At 38.3% G+C, this 25,990-nt stretch overlaps 1 protein-coding gene across 2 annotated transcripts; it reads left to right on the top strand.

Moving 5' to 3' along the window:
• Positions 1-747: 747 nt before the first annotated feature.
• strip1 (striatin interacting protein 1) lies at positions 748-25,750 on the top strand. Of its 2 annotated transcripts, none has more exons than XM_027031281.2 (21): positions 748-1,177; positions 2,288-2,357; positions 2,440-2,514; positions 5,444-5,578; positions 5,719-5,839; positions 9,166-9,234; positions 9,523-9,629; positions 10,218-10,345; positions 10,914-11,096; positions 11,494-11,714; positions 11,807-11,872; positions 12,172-12,235; positions 12,314-12,385; positions 12,514-12,588; positions 12,705-12,802; positions 12,883-13,009; positions 14,220-14,320; positions 19,567-19,633; positions 19,745-19,849; positions 20,377-20,581; positions 24,682-25,750. In XM_027031281.2, exons 1-21 carry the CDS (start codon positions 1,067-1,069, stop codon positions 24,930-24,932), a joined length of 2,451 nt encoding a protein of 816 aa, XP_026887082.2. In that variant the 5' UTR covers positions 748-1,066; the 3' UTR covers positions 24,933-25,750. The 2 variants fall into 2 exon arrangements, with proteins under 2 accessions (XP_026887082.2, XP_026887083.2); XM_027031282.2 differs by having other exon boundaries at positions 749-1,177; positions 24,685-25,750.
• The last annotated feature ends 240 nt before the right edge of the window (positions 25,751-25,990 follow it).

Genomic DNA, 25,990 nt, shown 5'->3' with positions numbered 1-25,990 from the left:
AGTAGTAGTAGTAGTAGTAGTAGTAGTCCTATGGTGTTATTTGTGTCACAAAATTAACATGAATCACCATTTGAGGCAAGCAAAGGTAGAAAGGGATAATTGTAAAGTAGCTTGCTGCTAAAATTCCAGTTATGATTCCCAAGTAAAACTATACTATTCTATAGTAAAACTATACAACTAAACTTTACTATAGTAAAACTATAGAATAACTCATCACTGTTTTCTCTTTACATGAAAGTGTAATTTATCTTCTAATATAAAAATGGGTCCAAAATGGTGGATTTCTTTCATGTTGTGTGTTAGTCCCACTAGTTTTGAGTATAGGTACACACCCATAATGACAGATATGCCTGCGTTTGCCTAGTAGATGTGCTCCCAGTTGTCCAAAAACCTATAATTCACTTAAAAATGGCATTTTTCTTAAAGTTTCATGTGTCTTAATTATGACGGTATCAAGTGACAGCGCAAAACTATTTCTCAGCCACACTAATTTGGTTTTAGTTCACGCCATTCCTCCTTACTGTTTATGAATGGATGTACTTTTGGTCAGTGTATGCTTTTAAAAACAATTTTAAATATGTTTTAAGAATTAAAATTCCATTTATCCTAATTTTTCTATTTTATTCTGACATAATTTTAATCGCTGTCGTCCCTAAGCGTCGCTAGAATGACGTTTCACCGATTTCTGAACGTCTGGTTCTGCGCGAGCCGAGAGACGGCTTGATGACGACAGAGCTTTAGCTGCACTGGCTGACGTCTCCGCCGCAAACATGTCCCCACAAACTGCGATAAAAAACAGTACACAGGATGTTCAGTATTTAAATGTAATCAAATGTTATTCAAAGAAAGGTTATGTCTGAATCCTGCGAGAGCTACCAGCTCACGATGGACGCGGTAGATGAAACTGTCTGGCTAGACGACGCTACCTCTAACCCTACTCTCGCGATAGTGCCGAGGGCTGGACGACTCTCAGCTGCTCCCCGTTCCGCTACCGCCTGTTCTCGCTGTCCGCCTTCACGTGAGAACTACTCTCGCGATAGTTCTGAGGGCGTCGAGGTAATCAAAGATGGACGTCGGTGGTAATGGCGGTGGAGTAACTGTGAATAATAAGCAAAAGGTTATGTTACCCGGCAAAAGTAGAGGTGAATTTGCTCGTAATCAGAGAAAGGATTCTGAGGTAAGGTCTGAGGTTGACTGTAGAGGACTAATAATGGATAATAAACTTGATGCATGTAGCTAGCTGGGCTAATGTGAGGATAGTTCTGCCCACTAGGGCTGTTGGCTACTAGCATCATCCAGGCTTTCGTTTGTCTGGGTTTGATCTTAGTCCTGCCTGGGTCTCTAACCAGCTCGGTAATATTTAATTGCTGCACTCTTCATGAATAGCTATTATCTTCGCCCCGAAGACGGTTTTAACGTTGTAATCCATCCGAATCGTAATCTGTTCACACTAGACTACAGCTAAATGAAACAGATTTAACATTAGAATTTATTCCAAATATGACCATATTATGGTATTTAGTTTTCTTTATATCTATCTTGGTTATCTTAAATTACTGTTCAAACAGAAGCAACTGAAGTTTATCTACCTATATCTAAATTGTACATAAGTAGATAAATCCCTTAATCTTCCTTATTTACACACAAGACATTAAATTCAGTTAGTTGGCTATATAGTAACAACGTTGTTGACGGTGTTGACACGCGCTTGCAGTGCTCTTAGAATATTTGGCCTAACTTGAGAATTTAATTCAGAATAAAATGTATAATTAAATGTTTTAATTGTATTCAAATTCTGGAAAAACATCACTTATAAAATAGAACTATTCCAAAAACAGAACGTTTTGTAAAACTAACAGATTGTTTCTTTTAAAGACTTTAACAATGAATAACAACTATATTAATTGATTACATATATCACTTGTACATGTAAATATATACTTATTGATCTCCAGTAGATTGTCAAGGTTGGTCCAAATTTGATTAAACTTAGTTATTATACTATCAGTTAATTATAAGAATATTTTGCATATGTTGCACATTTACATGAAGTTAACTTTTTCCCCTATTTATTAGAACATGTACATTTAATAGTACATTTAACACCACAATATACTTTCTTGTGTAATTATTTTTGAGATTTGTGATCTCAGAATTAGATAGTTTGATATGAAGTGTCAAAATAATCTGTTCACTGAGAGTTTTAGTGCTGTGAGTAGGCTGTTGGCTAGCGTGTCTTAACGTGTGACGAGTTTTATTGTGACAGTAGTATTTTATTGTGCTGCAGGGGTTGTCAGAGGCTCCTGACCTTGAGTTTGAATATGGTGACTCAGACAAATGGGCAGCTGAGCTGTCAGGTATGAAAATGCTTTTGATATATTTCAATATTGATGGCCAGGCATATAATGTTATAATGTGACATTTCACTTTTCATTAAAGAGCTGTACAGCTATACTGAGGGACCAGAGTTTCATCTCAACAGAAAATGCTTTGAAGAGGATTTCCAAACACATGGTAAGAGGAAAATAGATTTACATTTACAGCATTTAGCAGACACAGGCTTTATATTCAAACTGCATGAAAAAGCAGAAAGGCTGTTGAGTTTGCAGTTAGCCTGCTACTTTTTAAGGTGGACCAGAAAATTTGAATAAGAAGCTGAAAAATAAGCTAACATCAGGCTTTCTCCTTAGATTTCTTCCAGCTAGAAAGTTTAACCATGTTATCAGAGTACATTTCTGCGATTCTCAATTACACCAGATGGCTAGTCGTTGTATACAACTGAAGCTTATGTATGGATTGGGAAATGCAGAACTACATTCCTCAAAAACATATTTTTTAATGACACGTATACAGGAGTAAAGGTTGGAACGTTGTTGAGAGAAGCATGCGAGGAGTGGAATATACAAGACAACAAATACCACTCTTGCCAGCAACATGTTGATAGCGGAACACGAAGCTAATTTATCTTCACAATAAATGTTTTGTGCATTCCCTTAACTTTGCAATAAAAAAAAGTCCTGAAGTGTACTGTTGCAGTACAGCTCTTGGGGCGAGTGATGGCTCTTGACATTTTTTCATCACAGCACAGTAGCTACTACAGTTTTAAAAGAGAAGCAAAATTTCTTTGAGTTCCAGAACACATTCTAAAACAAGACACAATAACTTGCTGGAATGGTTCATTTGATGTACTGGTGTGATTTTTGGAAAAGCTGCAGTGTGTACTTCAGTCATGGACACAGCTAAGGAAAGGCACAAGTAACATGCATACTCAAAATCAAAATGACATCACTACCACTGAAGAAATGGTCAAGCTATTCAGACCAGTAAAAATGGCTACAACCATCATGTCTGAAGAAGAGCAGCCCACTCTGTTATTGTGCCACTTCAAGGTAAATTGTTCAATCATTTTCAAGTTGCAGAGGAAGATTGCACTTTGCACAGAAATGCACCAAACAAGGGCAAGAGTGGTATGAGAATGTGGAGCAAATCCTATATAAAGCATCTGCCAGATTCAAAAAGCTGCCTTTTTTAGATGTAGAGGAGAGAGATTCAACTTTCCAATGTCTCATTCAAGAGGCTAAAAGTAAGACTTTTTGTCTATTTGTAGTGATAGATTTAAAAGCTGCTTCTCCATTAGCAAAAATCTGTGCAGTATGACACAGTTGCACAGAGTGAGAGAACACGTCCTTGTGACCAGCATAATTTTGTCACTCTAGAATATGCTGAAATTGTGCATCTTAGAGAGACATCGTTGAACCTAGGTGGTTAGGTGTTTGAGTGGAGGAACACTTATCAGACTGAATTTCCTCTCCTTAGTAAGACATACGTTTGCATTCCTGATACTAGTGTACATTCTGAGCATGTTTTTAGAACTTTTAGGTGATGTCTCCTGAATGTTGATCAGCTGGTTTTTCTAAACAAATGCCTCTCAAAGGAGACTACTGAAAGACTTGCTGTACAGTCCCTCTCTATTAATCTTCATCCCGCATCTGCATTCATGCCACTTCATTTTAGTTTTTCACTTTGTTTTACTTACCTGTGTTATGGAGATGCAAGTAGGCCATAAAACAAATTTTCGATAATAATCTTGTTAAATGTCATTTAGCACTGCTAAACAATAGTAGTGAATGAAACAATTTTGCTGCTGTAGAGACTGCAGTAGGACAGCTCGTTGATTATCCTACTTTATTCCAGAATGTTACTTAATTGTGTGTAGTATTTTATTTTTAGAGTTGTTTACTATATTTGACATTTAGTAATAAAATTATATTAATTAATATTAATTCAAATTAAATTGTTTGCGTTTGTTACAAATCAGGTTGTGTGGAATATCTTTCATTGACCACATATTTCAACATATAATTTCAACGTATAATTTCATTGACTCCAAACTCCAGTATTGCACTGAGGTTTTATTCTGAGGTATTGAAAATAATCAAATCCTTGGCTAAAAGAGTAGCTGTAGGATCGGAGTGTGATGAAGTTTGAGATTTACACCCCAACTGGTTCTGTAACTTTAGAATTATTTACAATATCCTCATTGGAATATTCATGCACAGCTGCTCTGATCCAACCTCCCTGTGCCGTTATATTCGGCTCTGCTTGTGCAGCACTAGTGATTGCGAGACTGATAGAATGATTTATCAGGCTTGTAGGAATATTAGGACCACACCCAGACTGTTCTCAGCTAGGATAGATGAGCAATTTTGTTTGGGTTTTGAGTTGTATTTTAACTTCTTTTTTTTTTTTTTTTTTTTTTTTTTTTTTTAATCAAAAAATGTGCTGAATGTGTAATGTAATACTCCAGGTTAGTATGTTACTAACATTTTAAACGTTTTAAAGGATTTTAAGTCAAAAGTAAAATCTTTAAACTGGCACATTTGGGAAAGCACAAGGCTTTTCTTTTAATTTCAGTTTTGAAAGTGGTCTTTTTGACCAAGAAAGCAGGAAGTTACAGTGAGTTGTTTATTTATTTTAAGAGATGCTGCCTTATTACAGCCTTTCAATGCCCTCACATAGGATTCCATGTAAAATGGAAAAAGTTATGGAAAAGCACTACATGTGCATTCTGTCTACCATGTTCTTTTGACTAAACATTGGTTTAGTTTGTTTTTGTTTTGTTTTTTTTAAGTTTTCATTGGACTTAATAGAGCAGAATTTAAAAAGTAAAATTCTCTTATGGCATAGTCATTAAACACAGGCTATAATACATTGACTAGCTTGGTGCTTTAAGTTCGAATTGCTGCTAGGGTGACTGATGAAATGGTTTTCTCCATTTGTTTATTACTGTAACAGTGTAATGAAGCTTGTAGGTTAATTTGGTATTGCAAGTGTGTGTGTGTGCGTGAGACTATTTTGAGTCTGTGTATGTATTGTAGCTGCTTAACAGAGGTTCTTAGTCTTTTTTATTTAGGTGTAACACACTATTTCTTATCAATTTCAGTGTCTGATAAGAGGTGGGTTGACCTAGATGCTATGCAGCACCGGGCACATGCCATGCGTCTTCTGGATGGTCTGGATGTGACTGGTCGAGAGAGAAGACTAAAGCTTGCGAGGGCCATCCTGTACATGGCACAAGGTCTACACATTTTAGTTATTTTATTTGTTATTGAATAGAGGTGGTCATTGAAAGGGATTACTCACCTGTTTACATCACAATGTTTTTACTCCTAACCATGCCACTCCTGGGGGAGTTGACTGTAGGTGTTTGTTTTTCAGGGACATTTGGAGACTGTAGCTCAGAGGCTGAGGTGCAGCACTGGATGAGATACAATGTGTTCTTGCTGTTGGAAGTGGGAGCCTTCTCTGCGCTGGTGGAGCTGCTCAACATGGAGATAGAGTAAAAATGATACTTTTATAATCTCTCTCTGTCTCTCTCTCATGCACGCACGTGCCCTTGAGCGACAACAGCAAGATGAACCTTAAAAAGGGAGTGGGTTTGCAGTTGGTGGCTACAGACAGTTACACTCTCCTTATCCTTCCTGACTGAGTACTTCTCTGAAGTACTGTAATTTTGCATCTTTGTCACTACTGGTAGCAAGATGGCACATCCATATGTCCAAGATGGCACATCCATATGTCCCATTGCAAGAAGGTTTGCTGTGTCTCCCAGCACAGTATCAGTGGCATGGAGGAGATGCCAAAATACGGGCCATTATATGAGGAGAGCTGGATACAGTTGTAGAAGGGCATCGTACATACACCATATATAAATATATATATCTCGCAAGGGAAGAGTTCAATTTAGTGCCCCCATTGTTCAGTTAGCAAAAGTTTTGCCAAACATGTAATTTTTTCTCTCCTCATGGTTGAGAACACAGAAACTCCACATTGACATTTTCCTTTTGCAAGTGCACTAAATGGTTGTTTTGTAGCAAAGTGCTTAAGCAGTACACAGCCATTACCGCATCTAGCCCCAGTGAATTTCCCTGTTAGCCTTCCACAAATTTGACTACCTAGTCATGCAGTTGATATATTTGGATTTGGTCATGATGGAGAAATTCAGATAATAAGATAATTGCCCATAGTATGTTGGGCTGAGTATTTTTGTGGTAATAAAACCAATTGACGGGGGATATTTGTGTTTATTACTTTTATTCTTGTGTTAAGCAAAGTGACCACTAAGCAAATAGTTTTAGAAGTCATGCTAACGAGTGTTTTGTTTCTCATGACACCTTCAAACCATGAAATGTAAAATCAGTGGGGAGAATTGTGAAAAGACTTATCTATAATGTCCGTGTATGTTATTTTACCAAAGTGAGTTAGTTTGTTTGTAGCATTTACGTGTTGGCTAACATGCTCCAGAAGCCATATTTTTAATACAGAAAACCTCACTGTACTACTAATGCCTTGCTGAGAATGTTACAAAATGCTAATTGCGCTGTTGATCGTTCTTTCTTTGCGCTTTGATGGTGAGATGTATCAGTTTTGTTTTTGTTTGTTTTTATTTATTTTTTGGACAGAATTTGTTTGGGAGAGTCGAATTCGGTTCCACATCAATAGAGTGTCAATAGAGGGATATATTGAGACCCAGCCTTCAAGTAAGAGTCCCACCCCATCACAAGAACCATCGAGGGCTGGGTGTAGTACACACAGAGACGCAGTCGACTAGAGATGTGGCCATTAGCGGGCTAACAAGGTGCACAGCCTCCACTGAGGGAGCCTCCTGTGAATGCCTCCTTGATTCAGGTCCCAGGTGACCACAATTTCCCATGGCACTTGTCTAAAATCATTGCCAATCCTACCCTTGAATAATCTACTCCAGATAGAAGGTGCAGGAGGTAAGATTGTTCCATACCTTGTTTGTGTCAAACATACTGTCTAAATCCTGAGTCTGTTACTGGCAGAACTAAAGAAATAGCCACTCTAGTTCTAGTTGTGTCATATTGTAATGCAAGCTTTGAAAACCTTGCACTCATAGGAACAAATAAAATTGATGTTCTGTGTAGAGCCTGTGTAAGTAGCCAGAATGTAAAGCATCACCAAAGAACTGAGAATCATCCTTATATATTGCTGGTGAGAAATCTGTCAAAGGTGTAGAATGGACAGTGGGAGAGTTGGAAGGCTGAAACTGCAGGACAAGTCGAGCGTTACCATTCCAGCTGGTGAAGAGAGAGCATTAACAGATTTACAAAGAATATTCCCTCCTTCTCTGCAGAATCCCTACGTGTAGGCCCAACCACTAAACCCAGTCTACCCAGTCTACCTGGTGGACTTCCTCTGCAGTTACATACTCTCCTGCCCAGTCTAGTCTTCCCGTTCTTGTGCAGAATACACATGGCCACAGAATGGCCAAATCAAACTCCCTGTTAATAGAAATATTGCAGATATGTCAGTGCCTAAGTCTCGGTCTCCCTCACCCTTTATCTCCAGTCCTCACACTGCTCAGCTTCTCCTCCTACACCCATTCAGGATCATTCCCAAGACCTCGAATTCAACAGGATGCCATAGGTTGGTCACTAATGGTCCAAGCACATTTCAACGCATGATGAAGTGTGAAGTCCTGGTATTCTTGGATGATGATCTTGTATTCCCAAGCACCCCGGAAGAGCATGAGGATCACCTCGTCTGTGTCCTACAAAGGCTTAAAAATGATTGGATTGTAATTCTCTCCAGAGAAATGCCACTTTATCAATAAATCCCTCAACTACTTGGGTAATGTGTCTAAAAATGGAGTTCAAAGCTCTAAAGTGGGCAGTGATTGACAGATTCGTGGCCTATCGTTATGGTGCAAAGTTCACTGTCATGACGGACAATAATCCCCTGACCTATGTTTTGACATTTATGTTTTGGATGCTGCAGGACACATTTGGCTTGCAGCCCTTTCAAATTTTGGTTTTACTGTCCAGTACAGGGCAGGAAAGAAAAACCAGGATGCTGATGATCTATCTAGGAGGCCACGTGCACCTGACGGACAAGACAATAGTGTGACTGATGATGGCAATCGTGTCAAACAATTTGTTGCCCGATTTTCTGTTTCCTTGTGGGTTTCTACATACCCCTGCCATAGAACCTACTCAGCTAGGACCCCTGAGGAGCATGATGTGTCCTCTGACACTTGAGTTAGAAGAGGGGATTGAGCCACCAAATCAATGTCTGGAAGAGATGGAGGAGGGCATACACCCAGTTTCTGTATATGAGACAGTTGTGTACCCCTCCCCCCATACTACATCCTGGGTTGAGACTATGACTACTATATTTATGTGGGAAGAGAACAAGTACTTCCCACCATTGAGGATTGGTAAAGTTCAGAGGGCGAGTCAAGCACATCAGATATTCAGACTGCCATTGAGGTTGGGTCGAAGGAAGAGTCCTTCCCAAGAGATGAAAGATTCGTAAAGACTGACTTAAACCCAGAAGCACATGCATATCATCTTCGAGTATCACCTATACAAGATGATCAACTGGACAGTCTGGTTCAACAGTCAGTCAATGATTCAGCCAGTGTCATTCCCCCATTAGGGGGCATTGTTGTTGGCAAGTTATAACCCTAACCCTATTTAGTTACTTGTTCAAGTTCTTGTAGGAAAAGAAATTGAATTCATGCCTCCTTAATCTCAGAGGCTGGGCCTGGACCTCTAATGCACATGAAATGATGTTTGCATACAATCAGAATACCATATAGAAATGTATTAATGTATACGGAATACGGTCTGTCCTTGGCAGAAACAGCGCAGCCTGCAGCAGTGCAGTGAGGAAACCTGCTATCTCCCTGGCTGACAGCACAGACCTAAGGTACTCTACATTACATTACCTCATGCTAATTCCATCCTAATGTCATGTTAATCCCACACTAACATGCTAATACCACACTCCATGCTATTCCCACATGTTCTCATGTTAACACCACGCGGAGGTCTCACTTTCCATGCATATTTAACCTCCTCTTATTCCCAAACATTTCATCTTAATCCCACTCACCCAGCAGTCACAGCACACAACAAAACTTTAGTATGCTCCCTGTATCTCCTGTTCTGGTCATTGTGTATGTCCATGTCGCATACATGTGTGTGGTGTTATTAGGGTCCTACTCAACATCATGTACTTGATGGTGGAGATGATTCAACAGGATGACCTCGCAGACCCTCCAGAGTGGAGAGCAACAAGAGAGACCTTCAAAACTGAGCTGGGTATGTATTGTGTGCACAGGTGTCTGTGCCTGTGTATCCCAGAATTATGTCTTATTTTTCAAGTTTGTTTGCACATACAAGGAATTTGTCTTTGGTTACAGAGTAGCTAGTAGAATTTGCAGTCATTCATAATTAAACTGACATCCTTTTGTGGATATAGATATTACAGATCCTTAACTCAGGAAATAAGGAAGTAAAATGCATGTATAAACTAGGTCCACTGCAAAAAGTTTAATTTTCTTTTCTGTTCCTGAAGTTTAAATGTATAAAATTGTTTAAACCTTATACATCTCCAGAAGATGCTAACCAGACATGTAGAATGTGGCTCACCTATGCATATAGCATAGATTAGAAAAACTGGTATATGTCCTCAGGCAATGGTCTACCAAATTCAGGAAAACATGGCCACCCCTGTGGACATAAATAGAAAGATTTCGTAGTGATGTGGCTTTATTTACATTTACAGCATTTAGCTGACGCTTTTATCCAAAGCGACTTACAATTATGACTGAATACAACTTGAGCAATTGAGTGTTAAGGACCTTACTCTCTTATTTTTGTGTTTCTTTATAACCTATAATTGGTCAGGCTCCCCACTCTATAACAGTGAACCCGTGTCTGTAATGCTCTTTGGCATGGTAACGAAGTTCTGCAGTGGCCATGCCCCCCACTTCCCCATGAAGAAAGTTCTGCTTCTGCTCTGGAAAACTATTCTGGTAATACGCCTTTCTTTGTCTCTCCATCTCTCTTTCATCATGCTTTCTCTTTGATCTTGGTCTTTCCCATCTCTCTTTTTCTTTGCTATCTCTTTGTCGTCGTCCCCCATGTAACCCATAAACACTATGAACACAGACTGAATGAAGTAGAATATAAATATTAGGTCTATTTATCCAGCCAGATTTCATATTTACCTCATACTTTTTAAACATGTGCTATGTTCAGTGATCAAAAATGAAGATGTCAAGGCAGTGGCATGAGCAGTTCACAAAAATGAGATGAGGGAACCAAATTATAATATTCCAAAACATTGTTTTTCAACCTCATCTCTCTCTGTTGCCTTGGTAGCATATGTTCATTTAACATAGACAATCACTTCGGCTTGTTTCCCTGCAGTCACAATCCTGTTGAAATGTAGCATTGTATTGGAAGCCTACCAGCAGTTGTTAAAGCCTTGCAGCCTTTCACCATGTATTATGCTGCCTCAACATACCTCCTTGCATAGATCTCCCTTTTCTAAATTATCATGGCAGTGTGTGTAATGGTGGCGTATGTATGTTGTCTCAGTTCACGTTGGGTGGTTTTGAGCAGCTGCAGAGCTTAAAGGTGTGTAAGAGGGAGGAGCTAGGTTTGCCCCGCCTCCCAGAGGACAGCATCCGTGTGGTTAGGAACATGAGAGCCGCCTCCCCACCCGCCTCTGCCTCTGACCTCATCGAGCAGCAGCAGCGACGTGCACGCAGGGAGCATAAGGTCTCTGACACATTCGTGCACAAAAAACCAACATATGTGTGCACACACCCCTGACACAACCACATAACACAGAAGCCAAAACCAGAATGTCTCTCTTCTGTGCCAACATCACACACCAACAGAGTATGAGATGCACTAATATTTATTTTGCACATAGTTATGTAGCCTGTTTAGTGAGTCATAGCCATTTTGCTTCACACAGAACTTGATTCAGTGTTATACCACAAAGCTTGCCTTCATCTCTTAACATTTACTAAAACCAAAAGTGAGAAAAAGGTTTAGTCTGTACTTATTTTAAAAAACAAGCCTTGGACCATACATTTAGGTTGTTACACGTGCCCTGATTAACAGTACTCTCTGTGTCTGTATCTCTGTCCCTCTCTTTTATGCTGGTTAGGCTCTAATAAAGCAGGAAAATCTTGATGCGTTTAATGAGAAGGACCCCTATAAAGCGGACGACTCTCGGGAGGATGAGGAAGAGAATGATGATAATGATAACTCACTGGAAACTGAACCGTTCCCTCTGGAGCGTGATGAGGTCATGCCCCCACCTATTCCTCACCCGTCTTCTGAGCGGGTGTCGTTCCCCAAGGGACTACCCTGGGCTCCTAAAGTCAGGTAGTTCTGAAGTATAGTGGACATCTCTGTTCTGTGCCTGCAGGAACCCTAACACTATCTCTAAATCCAAAATGTACATTTGTTTTGAATAGGGAGAAAGATATAGAAAACTTCCTTGAGTGCAGCAGGAGCAAATTCATTGGGTACACACTGGGAAAGTAAGTGAAGCACCAACCCTACTATAATGCCTAGGGGTTTTAATAAACCAAATTAGAATGTATTTTCACTGCAGTCAATATACCTATTACAGATCTAGAATTCACTAGCAAAGTGACCAGTTCTTAGGTGGTGCTAGTTGTAAGAAAGATCTTCCTCAGTGAAATAAAAATTAAACACATTCAGAGCTCTGTGCGTGTGTGTGTATGTGTGTGTATGTGTGTGTATGTGTGTATGTGTGTGTGTGTGTGTGTGTGTGTGTGTGTGTGTGTGTGTGTGTGTGTGTGTGTGTGTGTTGCAGTGACACTGATACAGTGGTTGGCCTACCCAGGCCTATTCATGAAAGCATCAAAACACTGAAACAGGTACTGCTGTAATGGAAATGACATATGATTCAGTGTGTTGTAATGTATACATTCTAATTGTATCAAGTGTTTCTGCAGCATAAATATGTGTCCATTGCTGAGGTTCAGATTGCTAAAGAGGAGGAATATCAGAAGACTCCTCTGTCTGGGGTGGGTAGCAGTTGTAGCATTGGTGAACCTGCTTTAGGTGCCATTTAATTCACTACAAGTATATGTTTAAGAAAACAAAATAAAAACATATTGCATGTACCATGGTATGTGTATGCATGTACTGATAGGGTGAGGAAGATGTGGAAATGTGTGCTACTGAGTTGCTGTACCAGGGCATTCTCCCCAGCCTCCCTCAGTACATGGTGAGTATCCATTTAACAAAAAATCAGACAGTTAACTACATGTAAAAATAGCCAAAACCACCAGCCTGTGTGCACTCATATGTGCATGCACATGCGTGTTTGTGTGTGTTACTTAGATTGCTCTGCTGAAAATCCTGCTGGCAGCTGCTCCCACCTCTAAAGCAAAAACTGACTCCATTAATATCCTGGCAGACGTGCTTCCAGAGGAGATGCCGTAAGAGTCTATCACAGTGCAGTGTGATGTTTGTATCCCTGTGTGTGTGAATACTGGTCTGCTGTGCTGTTTCTCTACAGGACTACAGTATTACAGAGCATGAAACTGGGTGTGGATGTGAACCGGCATAAAGAAATCATTGTCAAAGCCATTTCAGCAATTCTGCTTCTCCTGCTTAAACACTTCAAACTCAACCATATTTATCAGGTATATCACTTACTCTGGTAGATGTTCAGTTTCAGTGAATATGCTTCAGACACCTCACACACACATTTTATATATATATATACACACACACACACACACACACGCGCGCGCACGCAGCAGCAGCAGCAACACAACACATGCCACAGGCACATAGTTATGCTAGTTATCAAATAGCAGTTAGTAATCATGAGTGGAAGCGATGAGAGAGACCCAGGAGCACCTTCAAACTCCAGCGTACAGGACAGTGGAGCATATTGTTGAAGGGATCAGATACAGTTGACTCAGCGGGATGATCTGTTATGCAACTCACAACAGTGACTGCTGCTACTTGGAGAGGAAGGGAAAATATGAAGACTGACCAACATACTGATGAGCTTAAATGCTAAACATTAAAAATACAGGTTTTAGAATAATTTTATACGGCTGGCTGTTATGCAGTCATACGCTTTCTGTTATCTACCCCCTGCTATGAAAGGGAGAAGAAAAATAATGAAAATGAAAGGGGGGGGAAACATTAAAAACGGACAGCATTAAATTATTGTTTGGATTCCTGAGTACAATAAAACGGTCATCAAAAAGCAACAACAGTTGACCAAAATGACAGTAGTGAGAATGCTGAAGGCTTGTTGTTAGCTAGTCATAATCTCATAGCTCATTTTACAGAAACTATTGTACTTTTTGGCTAAGATTTAAAATATGGAGATTTATATATGGAGATGGCTGAACTTGCTTAATTATTGTGAGATTTTCATTAAGGTGTAGCCTTGAAACAGGCTTTTCAATTAGGTATGCTACAATGTCTCTCAATTGTAGTCACCTTTAAAAGTTAGCTGACATGAACATAGACAATGTTTTATTAGTAATGTCATATCCCTTTCTTCACAACATTGACCACGGCCAGGCTGCTATAGTTTATCCCACGTAAATCATAAATAAATCATAAGTTGGTCAGTTGTCAGATTTCCTGTTATATTGTCTTGTATAGCATTTCAGAACCCTTCAAAATATCACCAGAAGGGGCACATAGACATGTACACAGCAATAAGTTGCTGCAGCCATACTAATGCGTTTTAATGAGTTTTTAGGTAGAAATGTGGCCAGCAGTAACAAAGAATATGTAAAATATCCTATATGATTAAGATTATTTTTTGAAATTTATGGAATATGTTCTATTTTGGAATATGGAATATTTCTCTTTTTCTTCCCTCAGTTTGAGTACATGGCTCAGCACCTTGTCTTTGCCAACTGCATCCCTCTCATCCTCAAGTTCTTTAACCAGAACATCATGTCTTACATCACTGCTAAGAACAGGTAACTGTAAATATAGCCGCAAGCAGCCATTGAGGCTTCAAGCACGTACAGGCCCTTTTGGGCTCATGAGGTACAAGGGCTGCACAAGGCAGAAGAATCAGCCCAGAACTCACTAGATCTGTATCAGCGTACAAAATTATAATTCACTGGTTCTATCTTTACCAGTACTGGTCAAATCTGAAGCAACTAATCATGGAGAAACAGTATTTTACATGTTATTGCAGGATATATTTATGCCGGCTTCCCATATTTGCGCAAGTTTATAAAGCTTCATTTATACTGACAGAACATTTAATGTGCAACTTATGTTTAAGAATATAATATCAATTCTTTTGTGGTTTTCGTGACACATGACAGTAGCGTGGTCTTTTAAGTCTCAAACATATGAGGGAGTTCGGCATACCTTAAAACACTAAAAGCTGCATGATTTTTAAAGGTTTAAATGCCACCCGGGGCCAAAACTGAAAAGATTCACAAGAGTGTGTCTAAAATTTAATGTTGATATGACTCACTGTTGCTGACGTCTGTACATGTAAGTTTAAATGTTATTTTAAAGGTGCTTGGAGTTTTTCGGCTAGATTCAGTTTTTTGCTGAACAAATTGTGAAACTATATTTAAAAGCAGTAAACAAGAATATTTGTAGTGTTTATACTTTCAAGTAATGTGTTGGTAAAGAAATAGGTGACATGTTGATTAATTCTTTGTTTTTAGTGATGTTTGCCAGTAACATGGTCTTTTAACCTCCAAACCTATGAGATAATTATATATGTACATTACTTATACATTAGGACCTAAGAAACACACCCCAATTGCATATTAATGGCTCCCAATTGCACAGGAATTTGATGAAAACCCTTGAAAGGATACATGTACTTAATTCTTCACATATTAACATTTTGTTGTGTGAAGAGTCACATATTTTAAAGAAATTATAATACTTACAAAGAGTTTTCCCCCTGACTTATATTTGCAAATCTACTTTGCTTTTCATTTCATTGGTAGTCACAGTAAAATAGTAAAAGCTATATAACTTTTAATGGTTGAAAAGCTGACTACATTGCAGGGTAATATTTCACATACTTTGAGCTTGAGTTATATTGTGTTTGATGCCAATTTTTTGGTGTTTGATTTAAGCACTGCTTTTCAGTCAGTTTCTGTATTTATCCACTAGATGGCACCAACGCACTACCATACAGAAATTACAATAAAGAAATAAGATATTTTTGAGAATTACATGGCTAATTTCTGGCCAGGCTGTACAAGTTTTGTTAGAATTTGTAATAGCAAAGTTATTCAGCTTGTAGATCCAATTACTTGATCTGCATTGTGCATTACATGATGGGGTGATTTTTTTTTTTAGATTTTTTTTTATTTATTTATTTTTTACATTTTAGAAGTGTTATTTGGACTAAACTTGGCAGATCCAACAAGAACCTCTATATATGAAAGATTTTCAAATTAGAAGATGATTAGGTTTGAGTTATATTGGTCATATATAGCAAGGCCACAATTATTTATCAGTAGGCGTGACCACCAGGGAGAATGAAAATTTTTTAGATTTTGCTAATTATTTACCTAGAGAGTGAATAGATTATTGTAGTACTGATTTTGACATGATTGGATCAGATCGCTAGGACTAGTTAGAAAAGTGCTATTTTTGAGCAATTAATGAATGCAAAAAAAAAAAAAAAAAAAAACTGCATTTTTAAAAGGACATGCAAGTTGCTAGGAGTACTGCAAGGAATCATATGAATCCAAGGTTATTTTTAAGTGGTAATATTTAACAGATATACTTGATGTTCATAAATAGCACTCCCTAGTGGCCAAATTATTTGAAAATCTACAGACTCACAGAGAGTGCTTACATGTATATGATGTTATGCTAAGAACAGAACTGTGCTGCGCTGTAGGCCTGTGCTGATTATATGATACTATGACTACAAGTAGTGCATGCATTGCGAATGTTTGTTAAAAATTTACAAACTAGCATGTTCAGCCCATAACCTTCTGAATCTGACATCAATGTACATCAGACTGTCTGTAAATTTCTGTCTGGGTTGGAACTACTTTTCCAGACTTCTGCCCATTTAGGTTTTTAAACATAAGGACTGTGAATAAGTGCAAAGTAGGTAATTGTGCACTGTAGAGTCTCCCAATGTCATAAATGGCATGAACTTTGCAGGCAACATCAGACTGTCATTACATGTGTCTGTAGATTTGTGTTGATGTGACATTGTTACTGACTTCTGTCCTTTTATGTTTGAAAACACAAGGCTTACGATTATAAGTAAAATAGGTAATTCTGCTCTGTAGAGCCTCCTGGCAATAATTTGCCTCAAAATTAGCTATTTTCCTCAGAATGGTAGTGAATATATTTTTGCATTTTGGTTAAAATCAGACAAACTATGACTGTGTATAAGTGATATGACTAAAACTAGTGATATTGGTACCTGTTTGATCAATGCGTTGCAGCAACATGGTCAAAAACTCAACTTTTTTTCCCCAATTATTTAGTTTCAGATTATTTCAAGACCTGATTTGATGTAATTGAATGAACATCCTAGGACTAGTTTGAAAAGTGCAAATTTTATAGTTAATGACTGTGACAAAACTAAACATTTTTGAAAAGCACTTGCAAATGCAAATCTGTTAGGACTACTGCAAGAAATAATTCGAATCCAGTTGTATGTTCCTAAGTGAAAATTTGTAGGAGATGTACTTGATTTTCTGGATTCCCCATAATGGCTAAATGTTTTGAAACTACAGAATCACAGAGAATCCTTACATATCTACAGCATTTAACTGTCATCATGATTGGTCAATGTTAAGGTTGTCAAATGCCTTCTGAATACTGATTGGCCAATAGCGATCACAATTTTTTGACATATCAGTTAATCTTTAATTATCCCTGTGTAATAATGATAAAGGATGCAGCTTGCAAAGCTTGGTCTGATGTTGGGATTATTGAGATTCAGACTCTACTGGGTATTTTGGCACCAAGATTGTGGTGACTGGGTGAAAAACTTAGGACTAGTTTACAAAACTAAGTTTCACATATGCAAATTAACAAAATATCTAAGTGGGCAGAGATAAGTGGTTCTTACTTTTTTTTGTTTGGTTTGAGTTAAGGAATTCACTGGAAGTGGAATTATGTTTCTTGGCCTTACAGTGTGCAAGTTAGGGTTAGGGCATCCTCCTCTGGCCGACAAGGGTCACCATAATAATAACAATTTTAAGAGAAAAACTAATAAATAATAATAAAATGAAAACATAAGCAAATAATGTGTAGTCCGGCTTTCTAGAAGTCCTGCTCTTTCCCGATGTTGTGCACATGTCCGAAACCCAGGGCAACAGAGAAATAGTAGGTGGCTGGGGTGGAGGTGTGGTGGGCTGCAGCAGTACTGGGAGTAGCCATGGCAGCTGAGATTAATTGAAACTCAGTAACATCATGACATGGGTGTACCTTGGGAGAAAGAGAGAATAGATTGTTAGGCAGGTCCAGGTATGTGGGTGTGTAAATTAGGGAACCATAATGTGCAATGATGGACTCTGGCAGATCTAGCTATGACAGCACAGCTAAAAGGAAAGAGCCAGAAGGTACCACACGCATGAGGACACCCAGAAACATCAGCACTCCACCTCTGTCAGCAAACTTGAGTGACTAAAGAGAAGTGAAGTGACAGTATCATAACACCCCAGTTGACCAGAACTCTCAATGCCCATGGACTCCCAGAGCTACACCTTTACCTAAGATGGGAAGTTGTTAATAAAATGACTGTCTGTGTCTTGAACAGGAAGGTATATTCCATAGTGTGAGAGCTTTCTAGTAAAAGCCTGTGTCCCCTGCTTTAGATTTTCTTATTCTTGGTGCTAGTAAAGAGCCTGCACCTTTTGATCTAAGCAGACGTGGTGGATTGTAATGCACTCGGAGTTCTCTAAGGTACTGTGGGGCAAGACCATTCAGTGCTTTGTATGTCACTAGAAGAACTTTTATAATCAATATGAAATTTTACTGGGAGCCAATGTAAAGTAGCCAAAATAGGATTGATGTGATCAAACACTGGCTGCTGCATTTTGAACTAGCTAATCCTTGTTTAGGTACTTAATTGTACAGCCAAATAGTAAGACATTACAGTAGTCCAATCTTGAAGTGATAAATGTGTGGACTAACCTTTCTGCATCATGTGAGGAGAGCATTTTCCTACTCCTTGAAATGTTCCTGAGGTGGAGAAAGGTGGTCCTAGAAATATTATTTACACGAGCTTCGAATGACAGGGATCCATAATAACTCCAAGATATTTAACTGTTAGAGAAGATGTGATTGGGAGCTCACTGAGGTTCATTGAGTAATTAGAGGGCAAAGACCTGTATCTGGGCCTAATAGAAACACCTCTGTTTTGTCAGGATTAAGTGAGGAAAAGGTTCAACAGCCAGTGTCTGACGTCCTTTATGCATTTGCCAGTAATACTAAGCTGATATACATCCCCTGGTTTTGCTGAGATATATAGCTTAGTATCTTCAGCACTGCAGTGGAAATTAGCACATATTACCTAGTGGTAGCATATATAAAAAAAAAAAAGCAAAGGCCCTAGAACAGATCCCTGTGGGACACCATAGCAAACCTCCTTGTATGATGAGAAGTCTCCATTTATATTAACAAACTGGTAGGTAAGATTTAAACCATGAAAGGGCTGTTCCCCTAATCCCAACATTTTTGAGTATATATAGTAAAAAGTTGTGATCTATAGTAATATAATAGGGTGATGGCTGGTTCAGTCCCTTTGATGCTAGAGCCTTCCTTGTGCAGAGTCCAAGAGAGTGTAATTGCCCTCTTTCTTTGGGAGGATTGGATGGCTTTTCCCACATCTCATCCCTCAACACAGTGCTAACCAATCTTTGCAATAGTTAAATAGTGGATGTAATTGGAAATGAAAAAAATTGAGTAAACTGCGGTAAACAAAAAAAATTTAAAACGTGCTACATGATCAAGATCATCGAGAAGTTTAGTTTTACTACCTTGTTGCATGCCAGACCTTAGCTCCACACATGATAAGGACTTCTGCTGTGTGTTGAGAGTGCTTGTATAAGAGATAAGAAAGAAGGGCATTGCTTCTTTAACTCATAACCCTGCAGTGTTAGGAAGTCTCTGATACACCTCTTTATAATCTTCATTATTATTCAGAATAATGTAAGCATGAGTGTTGTAATTTGCTATTTATGAATGACTGCACTGTTTCCATATACAGTATCTCAGTGTTGGACTTCCCCTACTGTGTACTGCACGAACTGCCTGAACTCACAGCAGAGAGCCTGGTGAGACATACTTGCACACTTTTTAACAGGTCAAATATCCGAAAGACTAATTAACATGTAAATGAGTGCATGTTTGTGCGTGTGTGTGTGTGTGTGTGTGTTTGGTTATAGGAAGCTGGAGATAATAACCAATTCTGTTGGAGGAACTTGTTCTCCTGCATCAACCTACTCCGAATCCTCAACAAGCTTACTAAGTGGAAGCATTCCAGAACTATGGTATACACATTTTCCTATGCATGATAAATTGCTATGCAGAATTCACTATATATAATATATTCCAGAACTATGGTACACACAATTCAGCATATATAATATACTCCAGAACTGTGGTACACACACCACCAAATATAATACACTACCTTTTGAGTATTTTGCCTATTAGAATGTGATTAAATCATTTGTGTTTGTTTAATTGTCTTTGTAATTGTTTTTTGCCCAAAGTATGAGAACTCAACATTAATTAGAGAGGCAGATCTAGGGAAAAGTTGTTCAAGTAAGCTGTGGCCATGGTGCTCAGTAGTAAAACAGTGTTCCGTTTGCTTCAGTTTGTCCTTTAGCCAGGGGAAAACCTAACATATACTAGTCTGTCATGGATTTGTATTTTATGTAATTTTACTTCTCACTCAGGGATATGCATGCCATTTGAGCGTATTCTTTATAAAAAATACATCTGTTTTTTGTGGCAAAACCTCTGTTTTTGTTGCAAACCTGTTTTTGTTTCTTTGTTTCTTTGTTTTAAATAGATGTTGGTGGTCTTTAAGTCAGCTCCCATCCTCAAGAGGGCACTGAAGGTGAAGCAGGCCATGATGCAACTTTATGTGCTCAAACTGCTCAAAGTGCAGACAAAATATCTTGGCCGCCAGTGGAGGAAGAGCAATATGAAGACAATGTCTGCCATCTACCAGAAAGTCCGGCACCGTCTCAATGATGACTGGGCTTATGGGAACGGTGAGGAGGCTTCATCATAGTAGTACAGAAAAGACCCTTTGGTACATTCTAGTACATTGTGTTACATCAGTGTACCACTACCTGTGCAATCTCTGTTACCTCTGCATCAGAGCTTACAGAGGTGTATGTCTTCACTACTTGCACTGAGAAACAAATGTGCAGAAGGTTAAAGGTACGCTGTAGTTTCCAGATTCAAAGGGAGAAATTCTTTACCCTTCCCATTTTCTATGTGTGCTGCAGTGGTTTGATAACTGGAACTGTACTAATCCAGTCCAGGCTCAAGACATTTTTTTTCTGTACTCTGATTTGTCTCAGTTTGATCCATTGGTCTCATGATATTTAGTCTTGGTTCTCGACAGAGACCAGCTGCCCTTTATTTATATATAAATTCTTGTCTCACCCTTCCAGTGAGTGATCCTTATGCTCAGGCTTTCTACCAGAGGCCTGGACTTTGAGGGTGTTGTAGTATTTTTGCTGTTCCTAGGATTGTGTTCTTCTACACAGAGGCTGATGTCATTCCTAGGATCTGTTGGAGCCACTTCTCCAACTTTGGGATCATAGTCCAAATCACCACTGGGACAACCTTGGTGTTAACATTCTCTTTATTCTTATAGACCATGGTATTTATCCCAACTTCTCATATTCCTTCCTTTGGATGTTTCCATCACTTGGGACCACCACATCAATTACCACTGCTGTTTTTGGCATCCTCCATCACAGTGTCTGGTTGGTTCACCACTACTTGTATCTCAGCATGCTTGGCTGACATTACTTCATGGATGACATCTCTTCTTGAATCTGAACTCCAGCAAGACCAAGCTTCCGTGCATCCAAGGAACTCCCAATCCCCACCATGACCTTACTGCTTATTCAAGAACTCACTGATCACTCCATCTGAAGCTGTACACAGCCTTGGTGTAACTTTGGATGACCAGTTCTTGTTCTCGAATCAATTTTCAAAACTATAAGTAGACTTCATAGACCAGAGTTTGGCAAATACACCTGACCTGGTCATGCAAGTTTCTCCTTTGCAACTTGTGAAGGATTTGACCCTTTCTGTCTCAGGAAAGCTACCCAGATGCTTGTTCAGTCTCTTGTCATGCTACTTCATCGCTAGGCCATCCGGCCTCTACAATTGATCCAGAAGACAGCAGCATGGCTGGTCTTAAATCTTCCAATATGATTGAATGTGACTGAAAATGTGATCGAAAATCAAATATTGATTTCTAAACTCATCCTAAGATAACACAGTATTTTGTTGTTTAAAAATGAATATGAACTTTTTATTTGCATTATTCAAGGTCTGAAAACCTTTATTATTTAGACCCGTTATTTAGAACAGTTGTCATTTTCTGCAAATCAATGGTCTAAATTAGAATACATTAAAATTTACATTGATGTATTTGGCATTTAGCAGATGCTCTTATTCATACAATGTATCCTAGCCAGTACAGTAGGTTAGAGTCAAAGATACTCTTGAACTAGAATGCTGCTAAAATACAAAAATCAATGCTGATGCCTAGAAGAAATGCAAATAAACAGTACCAAACAATATCAAAACAATATTTTATTTGGGCTAAATGTTGTCAGTAGTTTATGGAATAAACAAAACAATGTATATATATGTTTTGTTTGCCCAAAACATACCCAAATAGTATAAAAATTGTGGTCTCAATTTCTTTCTTTTTTTTTTTTTACACGTCATATCAAGGGTTCACATGAGCTTGTTTTTTTTTTTTTTACATATTGCATTATATTCCATATTGGACTTGCACTAATCAGTTCAGTCATCTTACCCTGACCACACCCTATTCATTGGTAGAGTATTTACAGCATTTGCTAAAAGTTTATTTAGATATTGACTAATTTTCTGTAATTCAAATATCCAAATTTTTATTTCAGGAACTTGACACACACACACGTTGCAATAGTTGGCACAATTAGCCACAGATTTTTAAAATATGATTTGTTTTATTTGTAATATGTGATTGAACATTCCAGTATCCTAGGGTCATAGCTGTACTAGGACAGTGTAAAAAGTATCGGAATTCAGAGTTAAATATTGATCATAAGGTTCATTTGAAACATATCCAATGACACATTTATTATAAATCGGTTGCTCTAAAAATTTAATGTTGACCTACCTAAGTGGTTTTAAATGGATTAACCGATGTACAAGGATGCTTGATTTTTGGAATTAATATTACATTAACGTAACAACGAAACTTTGAAAAGTTTCGAACCAAGGTTTATGAGCATTATGAGGTGCTGTCAAACGCAGGAGATTATTTGTATAATTAAAGAGACTTGTTGGCATGTTGTTACCGCCTCTCAATCTGGCTTCAGAAAGGGAAAACCCAATTTTTGGAAACACACCTAAATAGAATTCTAATTGTGATATTAATATTCCTTATGTTACATTTTAAAATAATTTTGTACATTTTGTACATTTCACCATGGCCTGTCAAGTGTGGGAAGGTTAGTGAGATCCCTTAAGATGATCACTGAGTGCCGCCACATTACTTCAGTAAGTTGCAGATCTGTACAAAACAGTAGACCGACATAATGAACGGGTTCATTTCCCGGCGTGGGACTCAAATTATGTTTATGAAAAGTAGCACGCAATATATCCTTTTCTCTAAGGCTCACATATCTATGTCTGAAATTGTTGCTCTTATTAATTTGAAAGAAAAATGTGGTCTGATATCAGTGATATTCAAAGAAAAAATTGCTATCTACGTAGCTATAAAAAACAAGCAGCAGAAAAATAAATGCAGCAGTTCAACTGAACTGGTGTACAGGAATGTATATCCCATATTGAGGCATATGTTTGAGATTATAAAGATTATTCATGTTTCAAGGTTATAAAAATTAAGGTTTCTTATTGATTTTCTGTATTGATATTTTCTTCAACCACATACAGGTGCAGTTGTTAGCTAGATGATGTAGTATATCTAGGTTGGCAGCAGGTCTGACTGATTGGTCTCCTAATTGCAATGTATATGTTATGAAAAGTTAAAATGTCTAAATGTCTAAAAAGATTATCTTGGAATATTTCCACAGATTGTAGCAACTAATCAAAAAGTGATCACCAAATCCAGTGTGATGCTTGTGACTTATGCACAATATTTAGCTGATATGAAAACCCTTTTGTTGTTCTAACATATAAACTAAGTAGAACAATGACCCAGAGCAAAGAAAAACACAGAATCCAAATGTTTTCAGAATTTCTCCATCAACCATAGGTTTTTTTGTTCTATTATACTTGCATCTAACTGTATGGCATGTAGCAGACATGGTCTACTAAAGTGCTTTTAGATGTTTACTTAGGACAAATAGTTTGCAACTGATTATACTTGCATGTTGTGTACATTTATGGCATTTAGCTGACGCTTTTGTCCAAAGCGACTTACAATTATGACTGAATACAACTTGAACGGATGAGGGTCTTGCTCAGGGGCCCAACAGTGGTAACTTGGCAGTGGTGGGGCTTGAACCAGCAACCTTCCGATTACATCTCAAGTACCTTAATCACTGGGACACCACTGCCCCATGTAAGCTATAGCAGGAAGACTTTTGTTAGGAAGTCGTTAACAAAAGTGGAGCCCCTCTATTATGGCAGACTATTACTGGACACTGAAAAGGGATGTTCAAGATTGTACATATTTTAGTTGTAATAACAGCCTTATTTATTAATGTTATATATACTTATTGTAAAATTCACTTAAAAACTATGCCTGAGAGAAACATCTTAAAAACATATTTGAATTTGAAAAAGAACAGGACCACATATTTTAGCTTATGCAATTAAAAATATATTTATATATTTTGTTTCCTGCTGTGGTTAAATGCGTTCCAATGAAGTAACTCGCTACTTGAGTAGTCTTTTTAATAGATGCTTTCTTACTTTTACTGAAGTAATAATTTAAATGACTACTTCTACTTAAGTATTATTTTAAAGTAACAATACTTTTATCTGAGTACAGATTTTTATTCTACCCAACTCTGTGTGTGTGTGTGTGTGTGTGTGTGTGTGTGTGTGTGTGTGTGTGTGTGTGTGTGTGTGTGTGTGTGTGTTTAATGTCTTTCATTTGTGGCAGCAGATCTGGATGCACGGCCATGGGACTTTCAAGCGGAGGAGTGTGCTCTTCGTGCCAGCATCGAGCGTTTCAATAACCGCCGTTACGACAAGAACCAGAGCAATCCAGAGTTCCTACCTGTGGACAACTGTCTGCAGAGTGTGCTGGGTCAGCGGGTCGAACTGCCTGAGGACTTCCAGATGAACTATGACCTCTGGCTGGAACGTGAGGTCTTCTCCAAACCCATCTGCTGGGAGGACCTGTTGCAGTAGGTGTAGTGAGCGATGGAGCAGCTGCTATGACAGTTGCAGCTTATTCACTGGGGCGAGATATCCTAGCAGCGTTAGCACTGTTGGTCAGTGCCCTGTGCATCTGTCATGCAGGACATTTATAGTGTTGTCACTTGCCATTCCTGACCCTTCCTTCCTTAGTACTAGTGTCGGTCTTCTCTGAGTCTTCTCGCTCTCTCTCTCTCTCTCTCTCTCTCTCTCTCTCTCTCTCTCTCTCTCATGGGTCTTTAGCAGGACCTTATTGTTTATACTGGTCTGAGTTTGTTTGTGGGGCCATGTTCTTATTATGTTACATTTATATAGCACCTTTCTTAATACCCAAGAACGCATTACAAACACTCTGCACAATGTTTTTACATCGAGTCACACAGGTGACAGATGTTGATTTGTTAAGTGCTTTGAACATCACACTAAGCTTTTCACACTCCAAGTTTCACTCATGTGAAGTCCAGTGACATGACATTGTTTTAAGGGCCTTTACCAGTAATGGCCACCTGTAAGTATAATATGGGCTTTCTGGAACAAAATACAAAGTGATTGGTATATCAGGTCACTTTCCTCTCCTTGTACAATTAATAACAAAATGAATGTGTGAGAGAGAGGGAGAGAGGCAGAGGGGTGTTTGTATTGCGGTAGATTTGCAAAATGTTTTTAACAGACAAATGTTTAAATGTTAAACCATGTTTGTTTAGATGACTAAAGTTCTTTCAAAGGGAATTGCTTGTATTTAATCTGAGTTTATGTTTGTGTGGCTTTATATAAAATACTGTATTAAATAATGTACATTGTCAGTATTGAAAGCTGTCATATAATTACTTTCATGATTCTTTTATAGTGTATCTGTTTAATCAGGGAGTTGGGGCACTTTGGACGCAGTTACCCAGTTATGTCGTACTGATGCTGATGACTTGATTTAATAACTTGCCGTATTATTTCAGTACAGCAATGCTGACAAAAACACACACACACACACACACACACACACACACACATCTACATAAAGGCTGTAAGCGAAAGAATACGAAGTGTTGAGTGAACAG

Source organism: Electrophorus electricus, chromosome 20 (genome assembly GCF_013358815.1).
Source record: "Electrophorus electricus isolate fEleEle1 chromosome 20, fEleEle1.pri, whole genome shotgun sequence".
In the NCBI taxonomy this organism is placed as follows: domain Eukaryota; kingdom Metazoa; phylum Chordata; class Actinopteri; order Gymnotiformes; family Gymnotidae; genus Electrophorus; species Electrophorus electricus.
Note: the sequence above shows the minus strand (reverse complement) of the source record. Positions and strands in the feature narration are given on the sequence as shown.